The sequence below is a fragment of the Phocoena phocoena genome, chromosome 18, assembly GCF_963924675.1.
Source record: "Phocoena phocoena chromosome 18, mPhoPho1.1, whole genome shotgun sequence".
Taxonomy (NCBI): Eukaryota; Metazoa; Chordata; class Mammalia; order Artiodactyla; family Phocoenidae; genus Phocoena; species Phocoena phocoena.
Genome location: NC_089236.1, coordinates 70,874,472 through 70,898,753, shown reverse-complemented (window position 1 = coordinate 70,898,753; position 24,282 = coordinate 70,874,472). Strand labels below are relative to the sequence as shown.

Genomic DNA, 24,282 nt, shown 5'->3' with positions numbered 1-24,282 from the left:
GTCTATGAATCAAATAAGTGCTGGAGAAACTACATGCATTAAACTAGAGGTCGCATTTGCTATAGGCAGAGACCTTCAAAACGATAACACGTCCATCAAAAGGTGTATGAGGATACATTGTTATGTGGCGGAAGGTCCTGGGCTCAAATAGTGGAATCACGTAGAAATAGTTTTGGCATTTTTTACATGGGGTGACTTTTAAAATATTCACAAAAGGAAAGAACACTGAGCAGTGGGAATGGAGGTCTGGCTTCTAAAGACGAATCTGGCTGCACTGGTGTTGGCAGGCACTTGGCCCTAAGGTCTTTGCATCCTCCCTGACAGGACCTCTAATCTGTGTCGTTCATTTATTCATTCATTCATTCATTTATTCATGAACTCAACTAATGTTTATTAAGCACCTACTATGTGTTTAAGTTGGAGACTATTGATCATGGGTTAAATGCAGGATAGATGGTTGAAATCATCTACGTATGGGAATAATGTCTAACTGTTGTTCTGTTAAAACAATATAATCTTCTGCTCTCCCCACTGCAGATTTTTCACACTTAAAGATTTGATTCTTAAGTCAGAGACTAACACAGTATGTAAGCAGGAAGAAAAATGATCTAGCCTAGTAAATTATTTAGCAAAGTAATTTTTTTTCAAGTGGATTTCTACAGGGATCACTAATATAATGAAATAAAATATTAAATCTGGTAATAGACTTCTTGGGCATTCTGAATTTTCCTTATTAGGCCAAAAACATGGCATTGATTTTGGAACACTGAAGCACTTGCAAGGACTGCTGAGATTCACTTGAGCCTTTAGGAATCTACAGAGCACAGCTTGAAAACCCATATCTAATTACACACCTTCATTCTACTGATTTAAGTGTCTGCCCAAAACACTCATTGTACAGTAATTTTTTTCATTGTGATTTTCAAAAAGTAGTTCTAAAACTGACAATTGAAATCGTTCTTTTGATCATAATTTTTTCAAATCTGTAAAGCAGTTGAGAATTGAAAAGTCTACATGTCAATGAGGGCAGTCTGGTAAATATGGTAGAGTACAAGACTACAGACTTGAAGTCCAAAAACCTGGATTCAGGATCTCTCTCTGCTGGTCACTAGATGTGACTTTGGGAGAATCAGACAACTTCTCTGATCTCTGTGTTGTGTTATATCTGAAAGTGAGAATAATAAGGCCCAACACACCTAGTTTCCAAGGTTGCCATGTACATATGAGGTGAACTTGTATTTTTGAGGATGTTTTAGCCATGGTGTAAGAGGATGGTCGTAACTCTCACCAACACTGAGTTCCTTCAAGTTTAAATAAGATAATATGAGCATTTCAAGCTATATATTAATAAATGCTAAAATGTTATTGTTATTTCAGATGTTTCTAATTTATAGAAGTAAAGTATTATTGATCAGTTTAAAGTATCATTTATGCCCAAGTCCGTCTCTCTTTTCATCTTTCCCCACGCCCCTTCTCCCAGACAATGACTATGATGAATTGGATACGAATCTGTCTTCCAGTTTTTAAATCATATTTTACTAAATTTAGCATACTATCAACTCTGAAAAGACTCATATTTTGTGTAACATTAACAAAAAAAACAACAGTTAAACTATACACATAGATTGTAAGGTGCATCCCAACTTCAGCTTGTTAAAGTGTGAAGATAAACGTGCACCTTAAAATCAATGGATTACAGTAGTTTCCCACACACATATGTATCCATTAAAAATATAGGATGCTTTTAATTTAAGGTTATCATCTACAGACATTTTATACCCTTAGCTTTTAAGATCAGTATTATTTTTCAGCTTGAGAGTACTGCTCCAGTGCACTGATGGCCATCTGTGGGGGAGATGGGAGATGCCTGGTGTGCACACTTCTCTTGCTGTTATGACCCTACTCCATGCTGAAGCCAACTTACCTTTCATCATGTGTTTCCCTCCTTACAAATCATTAGGAGTAGCAATTTTCAGAATAAATAGTATCAAACTCTACATGTGTTCTCAGTGGCGTTTTTGACCAAGTATTGTTTTTGAAATCTTTTCATCTTAATACACATAGAGCTAATTCAGTCATTAGTATATAGAGTCATATAGTAGTCCATGGACTGAATATGCCATGTTTGCTTCTCAGTTCCCTCCCTGGTAGATGTTTAGGTTGTTTTCCAATGTTTTGCTCTTATACTGTTGCAACTAATGTGTTCGTACTTTGTGTCCAGTTGTGTGAGTTTCTTTAGGGTATATGCCAGAAAGTATCCATAGAATCCAGGATCCTGGATGCTGCCCAAATGGCTCCATTGCACAGGTCTGCAAACCCACACACCAAACCTGGTCCACAGGCTTTATTTCTACAGCTTGGGAGCTAAGAATGGTTTGTGCATTTTATTTTTTTTAATTTATTTTTATTTATTTTTGGCTGTGTTGGGTCTTCATTGCAGTGGCTTCTCGTTGCAGAGCACAGGCTCTAGGCACGGGGGCTTCAGTAACTGCAGAGCGTGGGCTCAGCAGTTGTGGCACATGGGCTCAGCAGTGGTGGTTCGGAGGCTCTGGAGCACAGGCTCAGTAGTTGTGGCACATGGGCTTAGTTGCTCCGCGGCATGTGGGATCTTCCCAGACCAGGGCTCGAACCCGTGTCTCCTGCAGTGGCAGGCAGATTCTTAACCACTGCACCACCAGGGAAGCCCAGTTTGTGCATTTTAAATGGTTGTGTAGGTCCATACGCAATATCCTTAGTGTTGCCTCTTGGCCCTCAAAACCTAACGTATTTGCTATCTGGAACTTTAATTTGCAGACCCCCGTTCTACAGGCAAACTGCACTAATTTACAGTCCCACATGCAGTGGTTGAGAATTCCTGTGTTCTTACATTCTCATGTATACTGGATATTGTTAGACTCTTAAGATTTTGACAGTCTTGTGAGTTGAATGGTGATATCTCTTTGCCTTAACTTGCGTTTTGGGGGTTTCCATGGTTATTAATAAGGGAGCACCTCTTAGTATGTTTATTGGCTGTCTTCTTTGACTACTTTGACTTCTTGACTCACCCAACCATGTGCTTTCTCTCTTTTCCTAAAAGCTAGTTTGTCTTTCTTAAATTCGTTGTTGTAGTACTGCATAGATTCTGGATATTATCCATTAACTACTATATATGTCGCAAATATCCTCTCTCAGGGAATATTTTATTATTCCAATTTGTCTGTGATGGCTTTTGACGTTATATTTTGATGTGGTCAGAACTATCAGTTTTTCACTTACGGTCAACATTTAATTTGGACTCATGTTTAAGAAATTCTTTCCCACCCTGAAGTAATAAAAATATTCTCCCCTATCTTCTTATAATTATTTAAAATTTTTGCCTTTCATCTTTAGATCTTTAACCCGTCTCAACTTACTGTTTATATATAGTATAAGTTGGATGAAATGCATTATTTAAACAAAACAAATCAATTTTTCTCATCCAGATTTATGTGACATTTTTAAAACTTTGAGATGTGTAGTTGGTTTCATCTACAAAGCAAAGAGGTCAATTCAGATTTTCTAATTTATAATTTTTTTAAATGAGAAGTAATTAATTCAGTGAAAGAAAACACTATAATTAAATTTTCAAAACTGCAAGTGTCACTTCTGTACTACCCAAAAAGTCTAGCGACTGAAGTCACTTCCCCAGGTCACTGGAGATTTTGCTTAAACATTATCGACAATTGCTTTATTATCCTGTATGTCCTCAGACTGTCAGTCACTATTATGAGCTCTATCAAGTTAGCCTAATTCGATTCAGCACAGTTTTACTGAGTCTCAACTACTCTGTATAAGTACTAACCTATGTATAAGGCCATAGTGGGAAAGGGCTTAATCTCTGTCCTCTCTGAGCCTAAACTAGTACAGAAGTTGGACTGGTAAACACAAACACACAGATAAAAGCTGTGATTCAAGACCTAATGATACAAGTGATAAGAGGCACGAGGGCATGCTGTTGCTTGCAGTGTGATCGAAGCACATGATAAACATTTGCTTCCCAATCATTGCAGGTCAACCTGATCTGAAATTCTTAAAATATTGGCAGTAAAACAGCTGGAGATGGTTTGTGGACCAACATACAAATGTGTGTGAAGGTGATAAGCCTGTGTTACATATGCATCGCATAACCTTCAAAACTGAACATTTAGAAGTTAAAATCTCTATTCCATAAGTCTGTCTTTAGGCTTGGATTTAGCTTTAAAAGAGCATTTTTGTTAAATGTATCAGTTTTTAATTTTTTTGTAAAATACTACAAAAGATTTTAACCCAAATTGGAAAAAAATTTTTAAAAGTCCACATAAATATACAAGCTCTGATTTGATTTTTATCCACGCAGGCCGGTGGTGCCACACAACTTGGGGAGCTCCTGATTTAGTCTTCTCAGGGACAAACAGGCATGTGCCAAGCAGAAAAAAACAAACAATGCCCGGCTGCAGTTTGTTCTGGAATAAGAAACAGCAGGCCATTCCATCGCCCCCTGGGGCCACCAGTTTGTCAGCCCACAGTAAAAATCAGGCTTAAGTGTATAGCAGATGCATATTTATAACCATTATCTACTGTTCCTGTAGAATGTCTCTCTCATTCGCCAGGTATATATTCTGTATTTCTGTCCTGACTGATTGCAGTTTTGCCAAATGCTTATGAAATCTATCTTTTCCCCCACTTTTGCCAATGATTTGGGGATAAGAACGATAAAGACAACCAGTTGAAAGACTTTTTTTTTTTTTCAGTGTTTTCGCCTTTATTATTGTTTCAAAGGAAAGCCCTGTGATGGGAATACTGAGAGAAAATGTAATTAAGCATTCATTGTGTATAGTCTTTTTGTTACCTTTGAAGTGCTTACATTAACACAGCAATCTCTTGATTTTGCTTCTGTAGCAGCAGCTTTCAGAAAATAGTTGTATTTTGCTGACAAAAATGGGCATTCCAGAGTGTAAATTAAATAACTTGATTTTATAGAATTCATTTAAAAGTGCATCTGTGGTGAGCATTTCCCATTTTACATTGCTCTGATTACACTTGACTTTTTGTTGACCTATATGAAAAATGAAATTGTTTCTAACTACAGCCTGCAAGACAGCTTAGGAGAGTGTGATTATAAATGGTAAAAAGGAAAAGAAAACCACAAGATGATAAGGTGTTGACCAGATTCCTGCTGTGCTTCTACTGTATCCTTGAAAATAATGTTAAAAATAGAAATTATTAATAAAGTTCACAGTAGAGAAAGAAATAAGATTAAAGGTGACATTTCAGTTAAAGGGCTATCTTTAAGCTATATAAAAAGGAAAAGAAAATAATAAGAGGAAACTTTAGAAGAGAAATGGAAATGAAAAAGGAAAGGTGGATAGGGTGGGTGCAGGACTATATGCAGAGTTGGAAAGAATGCAAAACAGGATTGGAAGCTACAGAGATAGAAATTCTCAATCAAGAAGACCCATTCTAAGATGGTAAAGCCACCCTCTTGAGAAAATACACCATAACCTTCAGCAGCCTGAATCATGCTAACCTAGCCTCTCCCTTCAGTAGAGAGAATGAGAACCCTTGTGTGTTGCACAGAGGGGTTGTGTCACAACAAAATTGGAGGAAATAATGATGCTGGGGAACACACTGCTTCAGTCATTTATTGAATTTCATTGAAATGCATTATGGTTAAATGGAAGAAAACCAAGTTAATTATCTGTAGTTAAAGGTGTCAAACTTAAACATAGCAAATATATTAGCTCAGGTGAATCTGGCTTTTTCCGGAGTGAGAGGAGAAGTTAGAGAAGAGAGGTCGTGAGGAATCACAATGGCTGAACGCCTCCTACCACATGTGGCGGGAGCCATATTGAACCTGGAGACATTGGTTTTGAAACCCACTAAGCTGGAAGGTCAGCACCCCACCAAGCAGTAGCTACCCCATTCATAAAAATTCTAGGAAGGAGACTTGCCAGGCTTGCAGAGATCTGGTTTTGCACACCAAATGCATTGTCAATACCAAAAATATCTTGAGAATGGGTGTTGTAATCTGAGAAAAATAAAGAATTAGATACCTGGACTATTTTAATAGCTATTCTCGACTTTTACATTGAAATCGTTGATTCATGATGTATCAATATTGATCACAAAATAAGGAAGTGGATGTATTACATCCATTGTATATTGCATGATAGAGCAAATACGTGTGTTGCATATTAATATAATGCAGTGTTATAGATCTGTTAAAAGTGGCGAGTAGCCAGTGTGTGAAAATATAAATATGAATTTCTTGTTTTAAAGCATTGCACATACTAAATACCGCTGTGTTGAGAGTATATGTGTGCTTTATTTAACAAAGCTCAAGAGGAAATGGAAGGATATATCATTAGCCATTTTTCCCCTGAAATTACATCTTTACGAAAAAATAGTGATTTAGAATTCCATGCCCCATTATAAATTTAAATATTATATAAATTATGAAAGATAAACAATGCACACAACAGGTTGACTGTGTAATTTAGAACCAGCAAAGCGTAAAGGTAAAAGGGTTTCATGCAAATGATGAAGCTCTTGTGAGTCAATGTGACAAATCCCTGTAAAAATCCTTTTGTTATATCAGTAGCATTTAATATAAAACTGTGAACCTCATTTAATGGCTATGAAAAGCCTTTTGGCACAGTACGGATGGTACTGGTAGTAGGCAGACATTGGCTGAAAGTAAGACTCAAACGTCAACGTAATGGGTTCAGGTTAACGAGCATTACCTCAGCTTTCTATAAAACAGAACAAACAACAGCAACAACAAAAAGCAACACTGAGAGGATTGAGGAATAGTTCTTGCTTTCAGAATTAGGATCTGTCCCCCACTCCCATTAATATGGGGGATGGGGGGAGAAATGGCTGACACCCAAGTCAGCCTGCGAGCTCAAGTCCAAGTCCGCACAGCACTGGTTTGTAGGAAAATAATGTCTCACTGACAGTGTAAATTAAATATGATGGAAACCAAGCTGCCACCCTCCCTTCACTTCTGTTTCTTTGTCACGGTGGTTATTGCCAACTTATTAGAGTCTGAGAAAAAAACTACAAAGTAATTCTCACCTCCTGGCAATCAGCTGCAGACCTAGCCTCCCCGGCATCTTCTGTTTCCCCTCCAGAGAAACATCAAAGCCAGACCCCAAGTGCCAAGTCCTCACTTTAGCACAGGGTCCTACTCGTCAGGAACACGGTGACAAGGATCCATAAATGTCCATGTCCACACAGAGTTTCAAGGAAACTCGAACTCCACACACATTTTTAAATACGGTTTCTGGTTTTGCCATCACGTCTTCATGTTAACTAAGCAGGAAAGGCTGAACATTCAGATAGTGAATGAACCTAGGTTTAATGAAGTTTAAAGCAAACTTTAAACTTTCCCATATATTGTGCTTAAATTTGTTACCAAAACCCACCCCAAGAGCTTGTCTCAACGCTGTTAGCGAGGGGCTTTCTACCTGCAAAGCCCCTTCAGCAAAGCCAAAGTGTTTCCTTTTTGAGTCTTGCCTTCTCTCTACCATGAAAATCAAACTCTTATCTCCATGAAAAAGAGAATGTGCAGCTAGAATCCCCCATCTGTTTCTCTGTCCTTCTGCCCTGAGGGTAGCTTTTTCCTCTTTCCTCCAAAAAGGAGGTATAAAATGTACTGCTTTTTAAATTAAGGTAACAAAATATTACATATTTAATAACTTTTGTCAGACTGCACTTAACAAGTATCCCATTACTATTTCAATGAGCCAGCTTAAAATAACTGCATTACCTGCATAAAAAACCAGAACATCTGAAAGGAAAATTTTACCAGAGAAGAAAAGAATGCCATCATTCTGTGATTATTGCAACCTCCCTCTCACACCTCCCGACCTCCCTTGGTGGCATTTGGGCAAACTGCCAGCCCCCAGGCCTACCTCTCAGGCTCCCCCAGCCTCCTTCCAGGCACCCATGCTCTGGCCATACTCACCTGCTCACCAGGTCCCTAGTTAGCCCCACTCTCCCAAGGCCCTGTCTTCCCTCATGCCCCCTGGAAAGACTTTCTCACAATTCCCTTCCTGCCAAAAACCTCCTTCTCCTTGGTATCTTGCTATCCTGGTAGCACCTGGCTGGACTCATGATCAGCCCCTCATGATCTTAAATGAGCAGCGTTCAGAAGAGGCACCCAGACGCGTCGGCCCAGATCAGCTCTGAGAAATCGGAGAGCTTAGGTGGCACAGAACCGAACCTGGGATACTCTGGTTGAGTTTAGTTTCTGGTTGTCAGTCTTCACACACGTGTGCCCCCGCTCCAAGCCCCTGCTCCCATTTTCCTTCACATCCCTGCTTTCTGAGAGGAAATAAGAACGTTTTCTGGGGATGAAGCATGAGGGAGGCAGAAGGGCCCAGAGAGAGACGGGGAGGCGGTGCGTTTCGACGATGGTGGCACGTCACACCATCGTTGGTGTGTTGACAGCCAAGACCTGCAACCACTTCTTGTCTGAACTTGATGGGGAGAGAGCCTTGCTAGGGGCCGACACAGACGAGGGGCAGCCCGCAGAGAGCTGTGTAGCTGCCTGAGAGGTCTAGGTAGAGAGAGTCTGAAAGATCCCCCCCAAAAAACCAGTCTCCCTTAGCCTCCACCTGGAATGGCAGAACTTCCGAACTTCCTTGAGAGTTGAAAGCCACTGAGTAGGAAGAACACTACTGCTAGAACAAGGGCCCAAATTAGAGACCAGATAGAGAGTAGAGGGGATTGAATGGGTGCTCCACAAAAGTATATCCATGTCCTAACTCCCAGGCTTGTGAATGTGACCTTATTTGGGGAAATGGTCATTTCAGATGCAATTAAATTAAGGATCTTGAGATGAGATTAATCTGGATTATCCAGTTAAGTCTCAAGTCCAGTAACAAGTGTCCTTATAAGAGAAGGGTGAGGACAAGATGCAGGGAGTATGAGGAAAAGACAGAAACAGAGATTGTGGAGTGAGGCTGCTGCAAGCCAGGCGATGCCTGGGGCCACGAGATGCTGGAAGAGGCAAGAAAGGATCCTCCCCTATAGCCTTTGGAGGGAGTGTGATCCTGCCAACAGCTGAGTTTGGACTTCTGGCCTCCAGAACTGTCATAGAATCCCCCTCTGTTGTTTTAAGTCACAAAGCTAGTGCAATTTGTTGCAGCAGCCCCAGGAAACTAAAACAAGGGGTGTCACTGAGAACCAGAGATCTTAGCAGGAGCTGCAGGAACTGAGGTGGTGACCAATTCAGCAGAGAGAAAGCCCAGCGTCCCCCAAATAAGCGCCATCACTGCCCCTGATGGGGGACAGAGGACCAGTCACATGGCCACAGTGGACCAGAGGCCAATGACCATCACATCTTTGACTTTAAACCAGACCTACAAAGAAAAGGAGCATTTATTCAAATGTAACTAAGTTTTAAAGGACAAAATTGGATTCATGTAGCAAGATTCGGTTTTCAGCCATCAACACAAATGGAGGGCTTATGGACTACATTCAACTGATATGTAAAAATATGAAGAAAACTGTTTTAGTGTCGCATATCTAAGTTTACGTCTGTGTATTTTCATATAGGCTATACCACACCCCAGGGTTCTTGCAGGAGGATTAAATGAAAAAATACTATAGCTGCAATTTGTCAAGCTATTATTATTATAGCCATCGTATTTTACAAATGAGAGCACTGAAATTCACAGTGGGCTAGTGGTTGCCACGCAGCTGGTGACTGTCAGAGCCTATTTGCCGGCCAAGGTCTCCAACCACATTGCTCTTTTCCACCAGGCTGCCAACCCACGTCTGCTTAATTCGATTGTGAACTTCGTAGCGGTGAGCACGGTATCGCATTTATGTTCCTGACCAGGCAGTATCTGACACAGCGAGAGAGTCCAATTTAATCGAATAGCATAACCTTGCTGTGGTTAAGTAGCCTGCCATCTGTCTGGTGTTGGGAAAATAATTAAAAATAAAATCTCCTGACAATCCAGAAAACCTCCACCAAGGTAGACAAGAAAGAAAACAGTTTTATTATTGAATAGCGCTAAACCAGACTGTGATGGGCATCACAGGCAGTCCAGCAAAGTGATCGCAAAGACAGAAAGCCATGTCACCCTTTGATACACATCCCCACAACACATCCATTCTCTCAGGATGAAAACAAGTAGTCCTCAGGCAAGAAGACTCAATGGCATCTTTTGTTAAATACAGTTCCCCCTAAATTCACCTGGTAACTGGGACGGCCCTCTGTGATAGCTAATTGCCTTTACCCGAAGGAAAATAAAACTTTTCATATCTCCATGATAAATAGGTAGTTTTGCAGCATGGGTCCAGGTGGCTAAGTTATATTCCCAACTTCCCATGGAGAAGGGGAGACAGGGCACTCTTCCTGGGTTGTAAAATGATGAGACTTATTTAGCTTTTAAAAAGATCTGTATACATCTCAAAGGGACAGAATTTATAAGCGTAAGTTTTCAAGGAAATGCACTAAGCAAAGGGAGGGGAACTGTGGCTTTCCCTTTTATAATCAGGGAAATTATTTTTTTCTTTTTAGATTTGTGTTGGCCCTTTCCCTGGGGAGATAGGAAAGGCTGTTAGGTTAGGACACAGAGCCAGGGCTGCTTCCAGTGCCCAGGAGAGACAAAAGTGGTGTGAGACAGCTCAGATTCACAGCGGAGCCCTTCAGGTGGCCACTCTGAGTCTGGGAGAGGAAGCAGGAGAAGGGAGTACTGAGAGTACTTTTGATGATAACGTCAAGGTCAACCTCAAGGTCACAGGACAAGGGCTAGACTTGGAGTGAACTATAAAATGTCCTGTATAGAATAATGTCTGGTTTAGAGTAAGCCTGAATATATCTGTGCCCAGATGTGCACAGGTTGGTGGACGTGGTGACATCAGTAAAAAATCTGTGGTCTAATAGAGAACAGACATGTGGTTGCCAAGGGGGAGGAGGTATGCGGGAGGGATGGATTGGGAGTTTGGGGTCAGCAGATACAGACTATTATATACAGAATTGATAAACAACAAGGTCCTTCTGTTGTTCCTATAATACAGGGAACTATATTCAATATCCTGTAATAAACCATAATGGAAAAGTATATAAAAAAGTATATATATATATGTATATATATATGTATATATATGTGTGTGTGTGTGTTACTTTGCTGTACAGCAGAAATTAACACAACATTGTAAATCAACTATGCTTCAATTTTAAAAAAACTAAACAAAAGAAAAAAAATCTATGTTCTAGACCATTCTGTATCCTCTTTAAGTTATGGCAGGATCCCAAAGGCTGTGGCTATTCACAGGAAGAGTGCTGGCAATTGTCCTGAGCCAAACATTGTCAAAACTCCATAGTATTTGAGGCTTTTTTTCCCCCTTGTTATATGCTCGTTAAACTTGGAAAACAGCTAGCCATTAACTTCTGTATAATAATCTCTCTGGTGCTTAAGAGTCATGACTAAATTGCCTCGATTTTCTTACCTTTGTGCTTAACAAAGTCTAATAGTCTAATAGTAACAAATGGGAATCATTTGCCAAGAGGGAAATTAAAAGGAAGAATATATATTAAGAATGAAAAAGATTCTCAAATGAATGTGGTACTTTAGAGAATTCAAAGTTGAAAAGGGACTAGAAATTAAAATATTTTTAAAATTCTACTTTTTCGTTGTTTTCTTTCTTTTACCGTATTTACCCATTCCAAATGAAGTATATGCCTTTTTTTTAATTTGGGAAAATATAGTGAAATACAAAAAATAAGGGAGGGGGAGTCCATTTTTTTCACAGACAGGCACCGTTAACATTTCTAAAGTACCTCCTCCTAGCATTTTCTCTATTATTTCTTTTTGTACATACTTGCACTTCTACCATATATACTCTCATTTAATATTGTAAGCATTTTTTCTACTGTTAAAATTCATGAGTGTATTGGTTATCTATTGCTATAGAACAAATTATGAACAACTTAAGAGCTTACAACAATAAACATCTATTATCTCACGTGGATCCTGCAGGTCGGGAATCTGAGACGGGCTTAGCTGGGTGTTTCTGTAGTTCAGAGTGTCCCATGAGTTTGCAATCAAGATGTTAGCTGGGGCTTCAGTCACCTGAAGGCTTTACTAGGGCTGAAGGATCCACTTCTGAGATGGGTCAGTCACATGACTGTGGCAGGAGGCCTCAGCTCATTGCCACATGGGCCTCTCCACAGGGACACGGCACCTGGCCATAGGACACGGCACCTGGCTTCCAGCAGAGTGTGTGATCCAAGGGGGAGCGAGGTGAAAGCCACAATGTCTTTTACTACCTAGCCTCATAAGTCACACACAATCCTTTCTGTAACCTATTGGTTGTACAGACCAGCCATATTCAATGTGTAAGGGGATACACAAGACTGTGAACACCAGTGACTCACAATGTTGGAGACTAGTTACCACAATGGATTTGTAATGGCTGCATGAATTTTACAATAGAGATCTCTATAACTGTATTAGCTATTTACATAAGGTTAGATGTTATTTCCAGTATTTCATTATTACAAATAATCTCTCAAGCACTTTTGTATATAAAGGTTTTCATTAGTACTTCAGGTTATTTTCTTTGAATACAGTCTTAGAAGTAAGATTGTTGAGTTATTTTTTTAAAGTTTTCTTAATTTTCATTTTAAATCAGTTTTATAAAGCAAATTAATATTTTATATTGTTTATTTCAGTTAACAGATGCATTTCCTTTAATGTCTTTGCTATAAGTATCTTAAAATGCCTATGCAGTGATTCACAACTCATGTTTAATGCATTCTATATAAGTGTATATTTTAGGTAGATATTCTATATCATATGTATAATATTTTGATACTTATGGCGTGTGGGTTTTTTCATTGCTATTTAACCATTTTATAGATCCTCCTGAGTTTGTTTGTCGCTGTTATTTTGGACAACTTAGAACTTGATGAAGATCTAAAGAAGCTTAAACAAGTAAGTAATGTATGGGGGATTCTTTAAATCGGCATCAAAAAAATAAGGGCAAAACATGTGCTTACAGGTAGTATTAAAGCAGTTCAAGGTTCAAAGTAAAAAAGATAGATTTTACTACATTAAGACAATCTGAGTTGGCAAATAATTTTCTTCTACGTTTAACCTCTAATATCAACAAAGGAAATTTTTATTGCCCTATGATTATCCTAGGAATATTTTTATATCATTATTTTGAGTAAAATTAAGATGGACATAGTATAGTAAACTGAATTTAGATTCTCCTTCTGCCATTAAATGAAGATAGTTTGGAAATGAAATGCCTCAGAGCCAGATTGCCATTTGGCATAATTACATGTAATACTCTTGATCATCATCATAAAAATATTAAGCATAAACTTGCCTGACCACTAGACATTAAAAGAGAATTTAGTCTGGGTGCCCAAAGTGGTTATAAGAAAGGGGATAGAAAAAAAAAAAAAAAAAAAAAGAAAGGGGATAGAATAATTGATCAACGGTGTGCCCAGTTGTATATGAAAATAGATTGGGTGTTATGGCATTGATAACCATGTTCCAAAACTGTAAACGTAAATGTGGGAAGATTATGTTATTGATGTTGGCAGGAAGATTACAGGTGTGATTAGCTGTTCTCATAGTTTTTGTTCCATGGAAGATACTTGGCTTGAACATTTGACTCTGTCAAAGAGAAGAGACCCTTTGAGAAGCAGAATTTATAAAAGGGGGGAGCCTGGATACATATTCTTGGCTTACCCTCCCCAGCACTGCAATAGTTGGAATTACTAACATCCCAGTGAAGATCCTATCTGGAATTTTAGGAAGGCCCTACACATTCAGAATTTTCAAGTTGGATAGAGTTGTCTATTTTTAAAAAAACAAAGATATAACCTATTTAAATTTTTGTTGTTATTTATATATCTGAAAATCACTTTAAGCATTTCATTTTTTTACTCTTATTTATTTCCAAAGCCTATGCTTTTAACCAAGGGCAGTCAATAAAGAAAAAAGAAACAAACATATTTGATATAAAGATGCCCACTGCGAGCAAATCAAGGAAGGGTTTAAATTCTTCCCTGTCCTGGGGCTACACAGGCAAATGGTTATCTGAGTGTGGTGGGCATGATTTCTTCCAGATCTTTTCAATTTGTGGCAACAGTGGTAGGTTCTTCAAATGAGGGTTGGGAAGTTCTTTATGCCATTGATGCAAATACTTCCCACGGTTTCTAGTTGTAGAAGAAATATGTAATTAGTGAGTTCAAAATTGAAATTGACCAACCATATAATTAGACACAACCAATAAATGTCTCTTGCTGTATAACCACCTTAGTCCTTGCTTTACAAATCTGGTATTTATTTCAGGATTTAAATGATTTTACTCTATTTTTATTATTCCCAGAGAAGAGGATGGGGAAAATGTGAAAAAAATAGTTGATTTTTTAATGTTTCAAGTTCCAGAAAGCACTCTGTATTCCAAAGTCTGTCTTTATTCAGTTTAAACTTGTTTTTTCAGTCTTTGACCCTTTCCACCAACTAGTCTGTAGGTTCTTAGAGCTACAATCACGTTTGTGTGAGCACTGGCTCAGTGCCAGCTACTTTGTATTTTCATTTATTTAAATTTCACAGCAACCATGTGATGCAAGTATTGTTAATAGCTTCATCTTACAGGTGAGGAAACTAAGGCACGGAGAAGTAACTTGCCTAAGGTCTCACTGCTAATAAGTGGCAGAGTTAGGATTTGAACCCAGGCAATTTGGACCAAAAGCCCAGACTCAGCCTCTATGCTATACTAAGTCACATTAAAGCTATATAAATGCCAAACATGAGTCATGCCATTGTGGAGGCTCATTCATAAGACTGTTAGTTACTTGTTGATAAATAATATCTTAGGTGACAGAGATGTCATTCTATTCATGAAATAACCATTGATGTGACAGGCAGTTTCTTGAAGAATGGAGGTGAATTAAGCTACCCAATCATTAAAACTATCCAAAAGGCAGATGATCTAATTAGAGGCACTGGAGTTAGGACTTCGGCAGAAGCTAAGAGCTGAGATGCTTACCATTCACTCCACATGATGGCAGACACTGGCCAAAGCGCCTTTTCCCTCAGGGACCTTCTGGAGCAATGACCCTCCTTAGACACAGACATAAGGTGCTTGCAGCATATTGACATTTTAGAGAGGTCTCTAGAGGATTAATGTACTTTATTATGATTGTGGTAAAAACAATTGTGTTAAAATATACATGTTGGTGCATAGACATTTTTCAAGAGTAATAGAAACCGTGTGAGCCACCTCTAAAATGGAGACGTTAAATATGAAACACTGAACGGGGGCTATTAGAAAAAGTCGGTTCTCATGCTTGGGAGAGGGATTATGTCCCTGGAGGTGGATGGGATAGGAGACAATGGTAGAAAGCTGAATGGTACAGTGAAGAAATTAGAATGGGAGAAGAGAAAGAAGTGAAGAAGTGAACGAGGAAAACATCCAAGAGATGAAATTAAAGGAAAGAGCACAGATTATTAATCTAAGCCAGTGATAGAGAGGGAGAAATGTGACCGAATGCTACCTCAGATTGCTCCATGCACCAGAGCTTTTGTGAAGAAGCTCCCTGAGGCAAGCACAGTCTGCAGGATCAATGGTGCTGGAACTGTATCCTTCTTAAGTAGGAACATGCTACTTATTGTGTCCCCATTATTTTCTGAAGTTGCCTCCTTGCCCTTTAAGACAGTGGTTTCCAGCCAGGGATGCTAACCCGTGGGGCTCTTCAGGAGAACTATGGGACCAGCAGCCTTCTTTAACACTTCAGAAAACCTAAAGGGAATTGTGCATTTACCCGACTAAAATGCCTACTTCAATACTTTTAGCTGGAAATTTGTGAATTCTAGGCAGCAGCACTGCTTCCCTAATGCTAATGCTCTGAAGGCTCTTCATATATGCTTTCTTTAAGGAAAAAGAAGCAACGTTGAATTATTTATTGCTTAAGAAAGGCATTTTGATAGAAACTTTTTAAAAGAGAGGACTCAGAGGGCAATAATTAAAGGGCTCCTTGGGGATGACTTAGGGTTGGTTCTGATGTAAATGCTCATCCCCAGGCCACCTGTCTCCATGCCATCACCAGTGTTTTGCCTTTAGAGCCACTAATGCAGCTTTTCCTTTGTCATTCTCCAAAATAAATAATGCTCTGAAAAAACATGCCAATTATGCATTCACATAAAATTCATCTATTGCTTTCCTAGCAGCAATATAGCAGTAGCAATCATTTCCTAGCTGCCATAATTTATGTGACCCCATATCTAACTAAATAGAGACCGTGATTCTCTTTCAGCATCACCAAAACCCAATAGAGGAACTGGAGATAGATAGAGATAGAAATAGAGATATATAATGGGTTTTTACATAAGATCAGAAAATTGACTAGAAATGAGATTGTCTGTAAATGTATAATTTGGCTGCCGAGAAGCCAAGTCGGTTCATATAGAGGCTAAAAACCCCCTTGACCTACTGCTGTCCTCTAAACAGCAGTAGGAGACAATGACCTTCATGCTCTGTGATGTAGCAAAGACACTGGAGAATGTAGGTGGAGTTTTGCAAACTTTGAAAAGGAAGAGAATTCTTGCAGCTTTAATGATTTTTGCAAATTCAGTGCAAGACAGATATAAAGGGTTTTCTTTTAAGCAGTAGAAGATTCATTAAACTATGAGGGGAAAAAAAGACCCATAGAGAAGCCTCAGGGAAAAGAATCACTGAAAAGGGAAGTAGAGATAGTCTGTGTAGATTAAGTTCAAAGCTTGCAATTAAAACTGTTTCCCCAGCTCTGTATTAAGTCCCATTTGAGTCTTGTCTGGTTCAAATTTGATAATGTTTGGTCTTCTATGATGTCCAATGCATAGTGAGGGATGGACATGTAAAGAGACTTCTCTCTCTTGTTGATTATGGTTTTAACAAAACAACAAAAATCTTAGTCCTTTTAAAAATATGAGCGCCAAAAAAAAAAAAAATATGAGCTCTGGGTTAATGTTTCTCCGTAGCCTTACCTGGGGGCTTTCATTTTCATCTCTGTCTTGTCTCCTGTATTGAAGTCATTCTGGATTTAGGGCAACAGCAAGGGGACAGACTAGCCACTCAGCTAAGCACTGTTTGCCATCTCCTGATCTGAGTCGAGCCTTCAGTCTTCTTAGTACTTTTTCCATCTCACAGGAGTGAACTCAAATGAATGTAACATGAAAGAAGGATGCAACTGTTACAATAATAAATATTCCCTATTGAAAACTACCTGGTGCCAGGCACTTCATATGCAATTACTGAATTTAATTCTAAATGTTAAAGACACAGAAACTAACATTCAGGGAGATAAATTTCTTGCCCAATTTCATACAATTTGTAAAGTGCTTAAGTTGGGATAATAAGGGCTTTCTCACCCCAATGCAGGTGACACACAGCCTGCTCAGAGAATCAGTTCATTCATTCATTCTAAGGCGAGTGTCTGGAAAATGGGTTGGTTGAGATGCTTGCATTTTTGGATCAGCAGATTCTCTCCCTTGGATGTGTAGATTGGAGGTCAAATTGTAATCAGAATATAGCTCAGTGAGCTGGGAATCAGTGTGGGGTGTGGAGAAGGAGGGTTGTGTGATTCAAATACGTAATGGCCTCAGGCTAATGTCACTTGAGGTATTCCTTTTACTAGATCTCCCCATTTTTGTAATCCTGGGGTCTGAATGCCCATCTACTGTACTTCAGATGTTGTGTTAGGGGCACCAGACATAATGATGAACAAGACATTGTTCCCTCCTTCAAATAGCTTATGAACTGGTGGCAGAAAGTGACAACTAAACAGATACTACAAACTGTGGAGCACAAAGGAGACACACATAACAGATGATGAAATTAGATATGTTTTCTCCCAAGTGTGGCACAGACTAAAATCTGTAATTCCCATCTAGGTGAAGGAAGTTAGAAGAAGGCAGTGTAAAGAAGCATGCTTGAGACCAAGAGAACAGCAGACTTTTTCTTTAGGCAAGAAAAAGCATAGTGGCTTTTTGGAGGCCACTAGGAGTTCACTGTGACTCAAGTATAGAGCAAGGGAGAAAAGGGTGAGCTGGACAAACAAGCAGGGACCAGCAGAGGAAATGCCATGAGCAGTGCTAAGCCGCTAGATGTTACCCTGCGGGCATTTAAGCCAAGAGTGACATAATCTCCCCTATGTTCTATTTTTTTTTTAATCAAAGTTTAGTTACTGTACAATATTATAAGTTATAGGTGTACAATATAGTGATTCACAGTTTTTAAAGGTTATACTCCATTTATAGTTATTATAAAATATTGGTTATATTCCCCATGTTGTACAATATATCCTTGTATCTTATTCATTTTTTAGATAATAGTTTGTACCTCTTAATCCTCTACCCCTAAATTGCCCTTCCCCCTTCCCTCTCCTCATTGGTAACCACTGGTTTGTTCTCTATGTCTGTGAGTCTGCTTCTTTTTTGTTATAGTCACTAGTTTGCTGTAGTTTTTAGATTCCACATGTAAGTGATACCATGCATTATTTGTCTTTCTTTGTCTGACTTATTTCACTTAGCATAATATCCTCCAAGTCCATCTTTGTTGCTGCAGATGGCAAAATTTCATTCTTTTTTCCCCTGCATTCTTCAGTTCAGAGAATGAATTGAAGGGCACCTAGACTGCAGATAGGAGAGCCAATCCCTGAAGCAGATGGTGATTGCAGTCTCAACTAAAGGAAATAGAGATGAGGGAACATGAAGGAGTGGTGAGGTACAGAAGAGGAAATGCAGAGGGTAGGATCTGGTGACCCGTCGGATGTATGATGAGCAAAGGTTGGAGACAAGAGCATCACTCAGGTTTCTAGATTGCCCCAGATGTGCCAAGGCAGAGGATGCAGAAGAAGGAAGAATTTTGGGGTTTGTTTGTTTTATTTTGGGGAGTGGGGGGGGTCATATTTTCCATGAGATGCCTGGGAAATATCTATGAGACAATGTCTGTGGATAGATGTAAGGGTTAAAACTTAGGTGGAGTATCAGGGCTGAGACAGAGATTGGAGAGAAGCAAAAATTAACATGCAGGTCGTAAGTTAAGCCTTTAGAATCATGAGTGTACCAAGGGAAGAATGGTTCCCTGAGGAACAGCAAATGAATCCAGTGAGCCAATGAGAAAGAGCCCGAAATGGGAACGAGAAGCCCAAGAGGTAGGAGGAAAGAGTAGAACGTGTGTGTCATCAAGAACAAGGCTGTGGTCCACAATCTCAAAGACTTCAGAGAGGTCAAAGGTGGTCACCATAGCAAACAATTCTAATTACAATAGCATCAGAAAAAATAAAATACTTAGGAAAAACATAACCAAGGAAGTGTAAGATTTCTGCCCTGAAAACTACAAAACATTGCTGAAAGAAATTACAGAAGACACAAATAAATGAAAAGACACTCTGTGTTCTTGGCTTGGAGAGGATATGGAGAAATTGGAAGACTTGTGCACTTGTTGGGGGTGTAAAATGGTGCAGCCGCTATGGAAAACAGCGTGAGGTTCCTCAAAAAATTAAAAATAGAAGTGATCCAGCAATACCACTTCTGGGTATATATCCAAAAGAATTGAAAGTAGGATCTCATTGCAGCATTACTCACAATAGCCAAGAGGTGGAAGCGACCAAAATGTCCATTGACAGATGAATGACTAAAGAGAATGTGGTGTATACATAAAGTAGAATATGATTCATTCTGACATGCAACAACATGGATGAACCTTGAGGACATTATGCTCGGTGAAATAAGCCAATGATAAATGCTGTATGATTCCATTTATATGAGGTATCTAACGTAATCAAATTCATAGAAACAGAAAATAGAGTGAGAGTTGAAAGGGGCAAAGAGGAGTTGTTGTTCAATGTCTATAGAGTTTTAGTTTTAAAAGATGAAAAGGTTTGAGACCTTGTGCACAACAATATGGATGTACTTAACGCTACTGAACTGTACCCTTAAAAATGACTAAGGTGATTAATGTGATGTTATGTGTTTCTGACCACAGTTTTTTTTGTTTTAATTTTGATAAAAAATTGGTCACCATATTGGTAAGGTGGTGAGAGCAGGCTTAAGGATTCTGATGGTGCAGAAGCTGGGTCGCAGAAGGTGAGGAGTGATGACAGCTAAGAAAGTAAAGACGAACTGTTAACCTCTTCCTCTCAGACTTCTCATGCTCTAAGTTTCCAGACAGACCACCTGGTTATGGACTGATTCTTAATTTTTATAGCTACGTAGTAACATCATTTACTACAGTGCTACCCAACCATTTTTTTTCCCATTGCGGTTTGCACAGAGAGTAACATTTGTACAACAGCTGGGAATCAAATGCAGCTGGAGGCATCCAACACTAGAATTTCTGCTGCTCCAGGAAAAACTCAGCTGCCCAGGGGCCAAGGATCAATACCCCGAAGAAGCTATAAATCATCAGTGGCTGAGTTGGGATGCGCAGCGTTTTACTCAAAGCCTTTGATGTAACCCAACTCCACTTGAAGCCACTCTTTCAATCTTCTGGTCAGAGATGACTCTTTTGTTGTCAGTTTACGTATTATTACCCATAATTTAACATAACTGAAATCTCAAAACTCATCTTATGTAGCACTTGATCTGCTATTTCTGATAGAGCTTCATTGTTAGGCTTCTTTTAAAAAATAAATGCTTATGCCACATTAAGACATAAAAAACAATAAGATCTGTTTAAAGAGATGAAGTAGCTAAGACTGAGAACTATTCAGATCAGGGTTCAAGCTAATAGGTCACAACAGAAGATAAAAATTTGAGGATGTCAATTATCAGCATAAGAAAACAGCATAGAGTGGGGAGGGACAGATAAGATGGGGGTACAGACTACCGTGTATAAAATAAATAAGCTACAGGGATACATTGTACAGCACAGGGAATATGGCCAATATTCTATAATACCTATAAAAATGGAGTATAACCTTTAGAACTTGTGAATCACTGTGTTATATACCGAAACTTACATAATATTATAAATCACCTATACCTCAATTTTAAAAAGAAAAAGAAAAAAAAAAAGACAGCAGCCTAGAAATCTAGAAGTCAATGCAAAAATGGTGAGCAGCCAACTGGAATTTTGGAGTTAAACAGGTACTAGTCAAGGATCCGGGAAGTCAAAACAAAACAGACCAGGTACCTGTTAGAATTGATGTCTTCCTATTACGGGTTGAATTGTGTCCCTCAAAAAGAGATACTGAAGCCCTAACTCCCAGTACCTGTGAATGTGACCTTATTTAAAAATAGGGCATTTGCAGTTGAAATCAAGTTAAGGTGAGGTCATTAGGGTGGTCCCTAATCCAATACGACTGGTGTCCTTATTCAAAAAGGAGAAGAGAGACACACAGAAACAGAGACTAGAGCGATGCATGTACAAGCTAAGGAACACCTAGGGTGTGGACCGTCACCAGAAACTAGGAGAAAGTCTTGAAACAGACCCTCCCTCAGAACCTCCAGAAGGAACCAAGCCCATAGACACTTTGATTTGGGATTTTCAGCCTCCAAAACTGAGATAGTAAATTTCTGCCGTTTCAAGCCACCAGTTTTGGGTACTATGTTACAGCAGCCCTTGGAAACTAATACACCCCCTGGCCTCAAAAACAAAGGACTGCTCTTGGCTGCCAGGAAGTAACAGAGCTGAAAGATAGTGGGTGCTCTCAGGATGGCGGGCAGCTTTCACCAACCAAGAACAGCTTTCTCAACAGATGGACTTAGTTCCTTTTGCCCTTAATCAAACAAGTCCCATAATAATAAATGTTATAAATTTGAGACTTTCTTGGAAGAAGGGTTTCTCTAAGCCCTTCCAAAATTTCATTCTATGTGTGATTGACCCAAACCAGATCACTTTTAGAGGCTGTTGTTTTCAGAAACCTTGCTCTTTGCCTCATCCCCTGGCACTCAGGACGGTTAATAAGGCAGCTCAAGTCTCTCTTGACATTGAACAAACATAAAATGACGGGCCTAAGACTGTTCAAGTTTACAGTGATGAGTTGTCGGTTGTGTCAATTGTGCTAATTCAGAATTACTTTTATTACAGTTTATCACAGCACTCTACAAGATAACCTCTCAATTTTTTTTTCTCTTAAATTCTGAAGTATCTTAGAAAGGCATTCTTACAAAATCAGATGGCTCCTGACTTATTACGATTTTTTTTTTCTTAAGTGAGGTTTGGAGGGAAAATGTGTACAAACCAGGCAAGAGGGTTACTCTTCAGCATACCCGGTCCTCAGACCCCTGCCCAGCCATGGAGACACTATCTCACTTTGCTTTCTTTAATCACGAGAACAAAAATTTTAAACACCAACAGCGCTATTTTTTCTCAGATCCTTTCACAGGCAACGGGAAACTAAATGGTTATGGTTCTAAGAAAAAAACGTGACAATTGGTTTTCAGTTTTCTGCAGTGTCTTGCAGTCATTGAATTGCAAACAGGCTCTTCGGTAGCTGCGTTCAGACATGTTTCAGGAGTGAGGTAGTGAATTTTGTCCTCTGTGTGCCCATACACGCAACATGAGGTGTTGCCATTGCTTTGATTCCTTTGGGACTCAGGTTTCAGCAGCCCATCTGTTCTTTGTTCTGAGAAGCCCACGTACTTGTCTATTCCACCCAAAACGTTTCTGCTCTTTGCTTCTTCATTCAATTCCTTCAATCTTTGAGTCCCTACTGTGTGCAAAACACTGGGCCAGGCATTAAGGAGATAAGAATAAACAGTTAAATTTTCTGCTCTCATGGAGCTTAGGGTCTAATGGAGGAGTTGGACATCAGTCAAATAATCAGAGCAGTGAATAAATATTTATAATGTGAGATGAACTTTCTGCAGAAAAGAACGGCATTTGAGTGAGGAGTTAGAAGACCTTGACCCAGATGGGGGTCAGGGAAGTGGCGAAGGAGAAAGAGACACTTTGCCTGAGTTCTGAAGGAGGGGCAGTCGTGAACTTCATGGGGGGTGTTGATAGGGAAAGGGAGGGGAGAGCATTCCAGAGAGAAGGAAACATGTTCAGCATGACCCCAGAAAAAAGTGGTGTAAAGTGAGTATAGAAAAGTAAGTGGGGCATAGACCATGCAGCACCTTGAGAAACATGCCAAGAACTTTTCCCTTGGGGACTTCCCTGGCGGTCCAGTGGTTAAGAGTCTACACTTCCAATGCAAGGGTGCGGGTTCAATCCCTGGTCAGGGAACTAAGGTCCCACATGCCACGTGGCATGGCCAAGAAAAAAAGAACTTTTCCCTTTGCCCCCAGAACAATAGGAAGCCACTGTAGGCTCTTACGATGGGAGGCAGTGTGAATGGGAGAGCTGTTTGGGAAGCAGAATCAGCAGGGACTTGGTGAATGTTTAGATTTAAGGACATAAATGAGAGTCTCAAGGATGACTTCTGGTTTCAGGTTCATCTCCTTGGATGGATGATGATACCATTCACAGAACCGGGAAACATTAGCAGAGAACTTTATTTGTGGGAAAAGATCATCACTCGGTCTTGGATATGTTGAGTTTGTGATGGGTTTGAGACTCAGCAGAGACACCTAATACTTGGTTGCATGTGTAGGTCTGGAGTCTAGGAGCAAGGGCTGGATGGCTAGAGATACAAATATGGACGTTCCGTATCATTCTCAGTTGTTTATCCAGTGCCTGCCATGTGCCAGGCACCGTTCTAGGCCCAAGGGGTAAGTCAGCAAAAACAACAGACAGAAATGTCTGCCCTCTTTGATTCTTCAGTCCTAGTGACACGCTCTGTACTAGTGGAAGTTGTAAATCTGGATGAGATTGTATAGGGTGGGGGGAAAGGAGATACCGCAGCCTTAAGGAAAAATAATGATGCTGGTGCTTAATGATGCTGGCGCTTTGCCTTAGGGAAACACAAATAATCCATCTTTGTTTTTGTCCCACGTAAATGTTTGTTCTGTTACAAATAATAAACACTTTTTCTGTCTCAAGTTCAACCTCCCAATGGGAGAAGAATCTGATCGGTCCAGCTAGTCAACATCATTCGTTTTAGGCTGGAATTTTGTATCTCTGCCTCTCAATGCTGGTCAGCCATACAGAAAGCCATCAGCTTTGAACTGATGGGTAGATCCAGACCAAACCACAAAGTGGGCTCCCCTGAAATGTGGCTGGTTTCCTAAGACAGTCCTTTCTTCTCCTAACTCTCCACGCTGGCCTCTGCTCTGGAGGAGCTAGACCCCAAAGAAGGAGATGTGAAAGAAGAGACCAGATCCCCTTCCCAGTTCTAGAAAGAAAGTCATACTTGTGGGGCTGGGGTGGGGTAGGGGA

The 24,282-nt window shown here is 39.7% G+C and overlaps 1 protein-coding gene across 2 annotated transcripts in view; it reads left to right on the top strand.

Annotated features, from left to right (window-relative positions):
• Positions 1-24,282, top strand: part of NALCN (sodium leak channel, non-selective) — a 277,231-nt gene that overhangs the window by 160,649 nt on the left and 92,300 nt on the right. For both annotated transcript variants that reach the window (XM_065895809.1, XM_065895808.1), the window contains one exon: positions 12,879-12,953. In XM_065895809.1, coding sequence (XP_065751881.1) covers positions 12,879-12,953 — 75 coding nt within the window. The remainder of the gene's footprint in view (positions 1-12,878; positions 12,954-24,282) is intronic.